Source organism: Petaurus breviceps, unplaced genomic scaffold (genome assembly GCF_028583685.1).
Source record: "Petaurus breviceps papuanus isolate PSGF00001 unplaced genomic scaffold, PetGlider_PUasm1.0 90903, whole genome shotgun sequence".
NCBI lineage: Eukaryota > Metazoa > Chordata > Mammalia > Diprotodontia > Petauridae > Petaurus > Petaurus breviceps.
In genome coordinates this window covers 9,911,630-9,920,075 of record NW_027187376.1, presented here as the reverse complement: position 1 = coordinate 9,920,075, position 8,446 = coordinate 9,911,630, and the positions used below count along the sequence as shown (strand labels likewise).

At 36.1% G+C, this 8,446-nt stretch overlaps 1 protein-coding gene across 5 annotated transcripts in view; it reads right to left on the bottom strand.

The window, feature by feature from the left end:
• Window positions 1-491: 491 nt before the first annotated feature.
• The window catches only part of LANCL1 (LanC like glutathione S-transferase 1), a 53,324-nt gene continuing 45,369 nt past the window's right edge, over window positions 492-8,446 (bottom strand). For 4 of the 5 annotated variants that reach the window (XM_069075219.1, XM_069075218.1, XM_069075220.1 and 1 more), the window contains exons 7-10: window positions 6,611-6,793; window positions 4,148-4,324; window positions 3,383-3,455; window positions 492-2,977 (exon numbers count right to left, since the gene is read on the bottom strand). In XM_069075219.1, the coding sequence (XP_068931320.1) occupies window positions 2,901-2,977; window positions 3,383-3,455; window positions 4,148-4,324; window positions 6,611-6,793 (510 nt within the window). In that variant the 3' untranslated portion in view covers window positions 492-2,900. The remainder of the gene's footprint in view (window positions 2,978-3,382; window positions 3,456-4,147; window positions 4,325-6,610; window positions 6,794-8,446) is intronic. The other variant, XM_069075222.1, reaches the window with a different exon arrangement.

The following is an 8,446-nucleotide window of genomic DNA, read 5'->3' as shown; positions in this document are numbered from 1 at the left end:
CTGAAACAAAAGAATACTAAAGTGGTAGAAGTGAAAAACATTTATTTTCCTTATTCACAATGCTAATGCTAAAAGTGTCCTTAGATCTAACTATTTTCACCTAAAATCCTATCTATCATGAAGGTTTCTAATGCCATATAATTATGACTGGCATCAAAGGGGAGTGGGGGGAAAATAGGAAAAGGCTCTAAAGATGATTGATGGTTGCAAACTCAAATGATTGTATGTCCAGTAGAGACCTGGAGAAATTGTCTTTAGAGAGTTTAATTTTATCTTGTGATGAAAAATTAGCTACTTCAATTTCGCATCACTGTAGACACAGGCACATATTATAAACAAGTGTTAATGCTTTAAATGTACGTGCTGAACCAGCTGTCATAGGTCCACACAGAATACACAAAAATCCCAGACCCAGGAAAATGCAAATGAGTTTTCATGAAATCAACTTTAGCAACTGTTTATTGAAAAGTGCAAAAAACAGTAAGTAGACATGTAGCTAAACCAAATGAGCTTTATTCTTTCAACCAGAACAATCAGCCAAAGGCAGATTAGCTTCACTTTATTACTGTAACCGCCCACATAGCTGATCTGAAACCTTTTATAAAGAAGGTACAGCTTTCCCATAGCACTTTAGAAAGATACATGGCAGGGGGTTACCCATAATTTGCACAATCCACAGAAGGACCAACCAGAAAATTGTGTAGTTGTGTTTTTAGATTCTTCTATCAGCAGTATTTAAAGATCCTGATTATTTCCATTAATATTAGCTATTTTTAGGCTACATGGAAAAAAACAGAGATGTTAACACCAGGAGCCAATGAATAGCTCAAGTGCCAGATTTCAATGGAAGTAGCACGCTTTTGTTCTTGTGAGGGGATAGGTACATTCTATTTTCCCAAAGTCTTTTTTTTTAAGCCCCTAAAGAGTTCTAAAAAGCTATAGAAAAAAAGAATAAGAGGCAAGGTCCAGTCTATCCCATCCAGAGAGCAGTAGAGGAGGGTGCCAATGAGCCAAGAGTTGTGGGAGGGCTTTGAGGCACCAATAGTTCTTTTCCTATCTAATTCTGAAGACTCAGAAAACAGTGAATTGCAACAGAAATGTTTTGTATTGGGGAAATATTTTTAAAGGTGTATTTTTTGTTATCATTAAGTCAATGAAACAACTTTTCATTTGTTATTTAACATCTCTGTAATCTTTGATCTGTGTTTTATCTGCTCTGGGATCACTATATTTTAATACTTTTTGCTAATGGCTGTAAGATACTTTCCCCCCAGTTTATAGGAATCTTAGTCTTCTAGTTCAATATGGTAGCACTCAACTCATTTCTAAGAGAAAGGTCAGGAAAATGACATACAGCCAATAATTTGAAAAAAAAATGGCCCCTAAGCATTTCAGAGAATTTCTATTTGGGGCACTTAGCACAGTCAGATGAATAAATCCACTATAGTCAAATCACTTGCCTAATAGGAGGAAACCAGTTTTGTTTATTCATGAGATTGTAACTAGGTGCAAAGTAGGTGCCTAAGATTGGTCTATGATTTCTGTTGAACATTATTCATTAGATAATTTGTTGTTCAATCACTGCAGTTGTGTCCGACCCTTCATGACCCCACTTGGGATTTTCTTGGCAAAGATACTGAAATGGTTTGCAATTTCCTTTCCCAGCTCATTTTTATAGCTGAGGAACTGACTGAGGCAAACAGGGTTAAGTAACTTGCCCAGGGTCACACAACTATTAAGTATCTAAGGCTAGATTTGAACTCAGTTCTGCCTAACTCCAGACTTGGCACTCTATCCACTGTACCATATAGCTGCATTCATTAGATAATACCTATAGCTAAACAGAACTACCAAATGCTGAAGGACCCTGTTTTCAAGTTAGTTGGCCAGTTGGACTTTTCTTGGCCTTTGTAACAAAAATGGGATAACTGCTACTCTGTTTAGTGAGATCAGGCTCATACAACTTGATATAGATTAAACTATTCTATGCATTAGTAAGCAGTACTAAATCACAGTGATCACAAGGCAAATAAAATGGAAGTAAAGGCTCAGGGAGGTGAAAAATTCAAACGTGTCTCACTGATCACATGGTAAACAAAAATATCCACCTTTTAATAAGAATTTTCAAAATTCAGAACATTTTACTAGAACTCAAAATAATAAACTTGTATTTATTAGCATACTCTGAACTTTATCAAAACATTAAAGTAAAAGTTTTAAACTGTTTATCATATTGTTAAGGTTTTTTTAAATTTTGGAGTTGTATACAAATGCTAGCTTATATCCACTAATAAAAAGATAAATGTTCACTAAATAAACTCTGAATAGACAATGCGAGTTTAAGAAAGGATTCAGTATCCTTGGTCCAGCTTGTAGCTTCTGCAGTTTTCCAGAGGAAATATATCTCTGCTCCCCTCCCCTTTGACAGTCAGTCAACCACATAGAAGCATGGCTATAATAATATCTTTTCTACAGTCCAAAGGAAAAGAAGTGGTACTGACCACTAACAGTTATGTATTAATTTTTAACTACAATTCAGTTTTTAATACAGTAGTGAAAACTGTATCAACATTAAATCACACTGAAAAGCTTAAATAATGAGCAGCTTCTTTAAAGTTCTGAAATATGTGTGTATGTATGTTTCCAAGAAAATACTGTACATTTCACCCCCTTTTAGGAAAACAACCTAAAGGTTTTCTTCCTTGATCTTTTTAAATAAAAGAAAATCCCCCAAAACACATTTTAGTTGAAGATTAATGTGGAAAAGACCAATTATTTTAAACACAGAATTTGTTTTCTTTACTTAAGAAAGGTGGGTGAAAAGTAATGGATTCATTTAGCCCAGTGTTTGCATGGGTAGTGATAGACATGCAGTGAGCTGTAGGGATGTGACTGGTCTTTTATAGTTCAAAAGCTGGGAATCTGGCTTTTGTTGGAACAAGCAGGTCAGACAGGAAATAAATTGTTCCAGCCATTCCTGAAGAAACCAAAAGAGATAAGGAGTTATCATATTAAGGTGACTACTTTAGCATGGCTCTAGTTTGCCACATTAGCTTTATTCTGAAATTAACAGCATAACCTTAGCAGAATTAAAAGCATCTTTCCCTAGTTATGTGTTACTATTAAAAAGCACTACAACCATCCTCAGCTTCTTGGTTTACATTTACAGTAGTGCATGTTTTAGTTTATTTGCTCATTACTCAAGGCATAAAGAAATCAAGAATTGGTACAATAATTTTTTACACTAAATGCAAAGTAGGTGGGGAAGGGAAGGCTAAAAAATTAAAAGGACCAGAGAGATTACATTAGTTGGAGAGGAATGCCTTAGGGGTTAAAATGTATATTTCTATTATGAAGAAAATCAGGAATGTGAAAAGAATACCTTCAAAGAGGGAGAAAGGTGTGTCAGGCGTCCTGCATCCATGCTCACCATAATCTAGACACCATTCAGCAAACTGGGGAAAAAAAAAAAAAAGGCCATGTCAAATTACTCAGAATATATACTCACTCAGATGACAAAACTCTGATCTAGACCAATTCTCAGCATTCATCTAAAAACTTCAAGAGTTTAGAGGGAAGATCATGGTGATCTAATGAAATGGGAACTACAAGGAAAGCTTTTGAGAAGTCAGTGGCCCCAAAAGAAATCCATGAGCTGGTGAAACTAGACTTAGTTATGTAGAACACAAGCTTCTTGAAGTCAAGGGCTGTTTTGCTTTTGTCTTTGCAGCTCCAACTCTTACAAGGGGGCTTGACTGACTGAAATCTTTTTTTCAAGCCTTATAAACAAGTCGCCAAAGGAAGATAGGAACAAAACAAACAAGCAATTCCATCTCTAGCCCTAACTAGATTGTTAAATATAATAATTTGCTTTTAAAAGACAAATTAAATAAAATAAACTTTTAAAAGGTTATCTTTAACTGTTAACTTCTGTATATTATATTAAAAAAATGAAACCATAAATAGGCACTTTTAAAAATGCCTTGAAAAGATTTTTTTCCTCTCTAGATGTTTTTGGGTTTTTTTTTGTGTGTGTGTTAAGTGTCTGAGGCCGGATCCGAACTCAGGTCCTCCTGATTCTGGGGCTGGCGCTCTACTTACTGAGCAACCTAGCCTGCCCCTCTCTCTAGATGTTTTAAGTACCTACCTTACAAGCTCTGTACAGATATTTCATGTCATGGGTGAGTTTGTATAATGTCAGGAAGGCATATGCATTGCCTGCAGCACCATGGCACAGCCCATATCCTTTTCTGAGTAACCCAAACTTCCAGATCACATCAGCACACTTCAAGGCATCATTAAGATATTTCTCCTCATTGAATACCTGTAGGCAGTTAGGAAAATCCAGTTTTACTGTAAATGATAATTTTAACTTCACTGACAACTAAAATGTTATCAGATGACAGAAAAAAGAGCCAAAAAGATCTAGATAACCTTGCATGATGGGTAAAATCAAAGAAGATAAAATTTAGTAGAGATAAATATAAAGCCCCAAACTTAGATTATTAAAGTCAACTGCAAAAATATCAGGTGGGGAGCATATGCTTAGTTAATAGCTTCTGTAAATGAGACCTAAAAATTCCATGGACTGTATGCTCAGTAAGAGTCAGCAGTGTGATGTGGTAGACTAAAATAGCCTATTTTATGTAAGCTGCATTAACAGAAGTGTGTTGTCCAGAATGAGAGATGGTTCTACTAGACAGGGGTGGGGAACCTGCAGCCTCAAGGCCACATGTGGCCCCCTAGGTCCTCAAGTGAGGCACTCTGACTGAATCAAAACTTCACAGAACAAATCCCCTTAATAAAAGGATTTGTTCTATTGAACTTGGACTCAGTCAAAAGGCCCACCTGAGGACCTGGAAGGCTGCACGTGGCTTCAAGGCTGCAGATTCCCCAACCCCCTGGTTCATTCTGGTCCACTGAATCTACTTTGGTGTATCATGTTTTAGGTAGGAAACTGATAAACGGGGTCTCAGTCAGATGGTCAGTATTCAGGGTGGTGAACCCATGCTTTATGAGGAATAGTTAAAAGAAATGGGGATATTTAGCTTTGAAAAGAGACTGAGGGTGGATGTGACTGTTCTCTTTAAACATGTGAAGGTCTGTCATGTAGAAAATGGACTGGGCTTATTCTGCTTAGCCACAAGGAACAGAACTATGATCCGTGGGGTAGATGCTACAAAGAAACAGATTTTAGGTTACATATGAGGAAGAACTTTCTAATCATCAGAATTGTCTAAAAACAGAAAAGACTGTTTCAGGAGGTAATGAGTTTCTAGACAATGAAAATCACTACACTGAAGACAGATGTTGTGGGGGTGGGGTACTCATATTCTAGGAAGGGGCTTCGGAGGTACTTTTTAACTCAAAAGATTCTGTGATTCCTACAATGGAAGATGAGGGGTAAGAGAAATGGAGCAAGAGGGAGAGTCAGAGACAATGAGAGGTCCAGTGACTAAAGATGTGTTATATGGATGGTGGTTCATTTTACCAACACTCAGTGATTCTACTTAAATTAAAAATTACTGTGACTTTGTACTTGCAAAAGGTTTTTTAGAGTGATCGATGAATTAGCATTAACGTTATCTAATTCATATCAAGCTGTCATCATTAGTCACCTTCCACAGAACACATGGCTGCTTTCTTTAGTAACAAAGATGCCTAGTTACTAGGAAATGAGGATGCGGGATATACTCAAGGAAACTTTTCTGTAGTATTTACTTCTTATTTGGGAGAGAACATGATCTTATTTATAATTCACATACAGTAAGTGTTGAACATTATATTTTATAAAAAATGAAGAAAATAGAGAGATGGCTTATAATAACCTATGCCAGGGCTGACTTGCTCTGTCCTTTCCGCCTCTCAAATTCTGGCCAAAGAAGCATAAATAGACCTCTTAAAGGATTGTTCTTTTCATACCAAACTGGATTTTATGAAAAACACCATCAGGCATTTCCTTTTGGCTATGGCTCCTCTGTTGCTAGAGGAAGAATGATTATACATGTAATAATTCAAAATTAAGAAGAATAGGGACAGATAGCATAGAACAGAGAAAAGGGTAGCCGTTGGGCATTTATGCATTCTAGAAAATATTCTAAAATGTAGAGTTTAGTAAATTGGAATCTGGTATTGTCTAGAGACAATTAGGATCTATCATTTATAAAATACACATTACCTTGCAAATAAATGCTTACGTAGGTACAACTGGCTGAGTATCCTTCATGGTAGTCTTTTTTCTCCTCTTGTTTATAAGAAGGGCAATCAAGTATATTTAGTACCACACAAGCATCAGGATTTCTGGTGTTTTTTTAATCTCAAATTAAGCTACTGAAGTGTGCCAGGAGACATTTTTAAAAGTCCCCCTTGGCAGTGACATTGACTTGATTTAACCTGAATCTCTTCAATTTTACATTAATTGGTTTCCTAACTTATGTGATAATTTGAAAAAATTATTTTAGTTCTTGGGTAAAGAACTTCTAAGAAATGAGGAATCTGCACATTGTTTCTGTAATTATTAGAAGAAATACCATTTACTAGTTATTGAAATTATACTTTAGCTTAAAGTTGTTTTCAACTGCCTCTCCTACGGTAAGAAAGAAGTTTGTACCTTGTAAGCCTGGGCGAGCATGTAGATAACCCCGGGGGCCCCATGGCACCAATGGACAAGATCATCTTTAGAATCATTCACGCAGGGAGGGTAGTTGCCAGAAGGGAATTTCAGCTGGCAGACATAGTCTACACTGGGCTTGACCACATTGTGCAACTTCACTTGGCTTACCTGAAGGCTAGGCTATGAAACAAAATGATACTTTAAATCCAAATAGGCATTAACATACTCAAGGAATTTTCAAATTAAGAAACAAAGGAAATTTACTATACCCTTGAAAAATTCACTTCTTGAGACATTTAAGGAAACATTTACATTCAATAGTATAAACATCACAAACATTTTTAATGAGCTTCATTGTTAAAGGGAAATGCTGGGCATATTATTAATCCTACTTTTAAAAACAATAACCACAAAAAAAACCTTTTCTTTCCTAGGTCTAAGGAACAAATTTTAAACGGAAGCAAAATACAAGAAAAGATTTTGGTATCATTAAGGCATTTTGGGTTTTATTTATTTTGCTAGATCTCTTCCTGTACCTGCAGGTTATCTCGTAATTTTGAAGAATAGAACATTTCTAATTAGGCAATCAGTCCAGCTCTCAGAACTGGTGATGGACTGTTATGTACTTTTTATTTCTTAACATTTACCTCTGTCTAAACAAACATAACTTTTGATTCTAGGCTCTCAGAAAAATCCCTGAAGAGGCTAGCTATTTCATGGACTTGTACATGTAATTCTGCTACCTAAGAGGGATACTAGATTTTAATGAAGTACTCCAAAGAAGTCCATGAGTACAATATATTTTTATCACAGGTTATATTTATTTTAAGAAAATAAGAGGTGAAATGTCTGATAGAAAACACACAGATTTGAAAGTGACATATATCTCAGGACCAAAATCTTCTAACTCTTCTTAGAGTTACATTTTCTAACTTTATCTTAGAATGTTATATACAGCAAATCAATGATATCTACCAAGATGCAATTTATAGCATCCAATGACATAGGAAATGTAAACGCTTGTCTTACTCCACGGCTTTCAATTCAATGTATTTGTTCACTGACTTCCCTACAAATAATAAATTCAAGTTCTGGGTTGATTTTCTTTCCCTTTTGAAGAGGGAATGAAGGAAGGGAAATGAGGGATAAATAGCACCTCATGCTTACCCCCCCAAAATACTAAATTTTTTTTTGTTTGTTTTTTGAGGGGGGAAGGCAACGCAATTGGGGTTAAGTGACTTGCCAAGGTTACACAGGTAGTAAATGTCAAGTGTTTGACACTGGATTTGAACTCAGGTCCTCCTGACTCCAGGGCTGGTGCTCTATTCACTGTGCCACCTAGTTGTCCCCAAAATACTAAATTCTTTAGCAAAAGCTGAACATCTCCTGCTTCCTATTCAATCCCAAGTAGACTGCTCTCAAGTTTGAAATGTCTGTACTCTCCCCAACCTCATACACAACAGGACCCCAAACTAACATAATTTTGTTTTGCTTTGACAGGTGAGAACCTGGTAGAATGAATCTTTTAGAGTAAGAATCAAAACATCTTTATATCCCAAAGAGATTAGAGAGTTGGGAAGAGGACCAGTATGTACGAAAATATGGATAGCAGTTCTTTTTGTGGTGGCAAATAATTGGAAATCAAGGGGATGCCCATCAATTAGGGAATGGCTAAACAAGTCAAGTTTATTTAGCACCACAGAAGCATCAGGATTTCTGGTGTTTTTTAATCTCAAATTAAGTTGCTGAAGTGTGCCAGGAGACATTTTTAAAAGTCCCCCTTGGCGTGACATTGACTTGATTTAACCTGAATCTCTTCAATTTTACATTAAT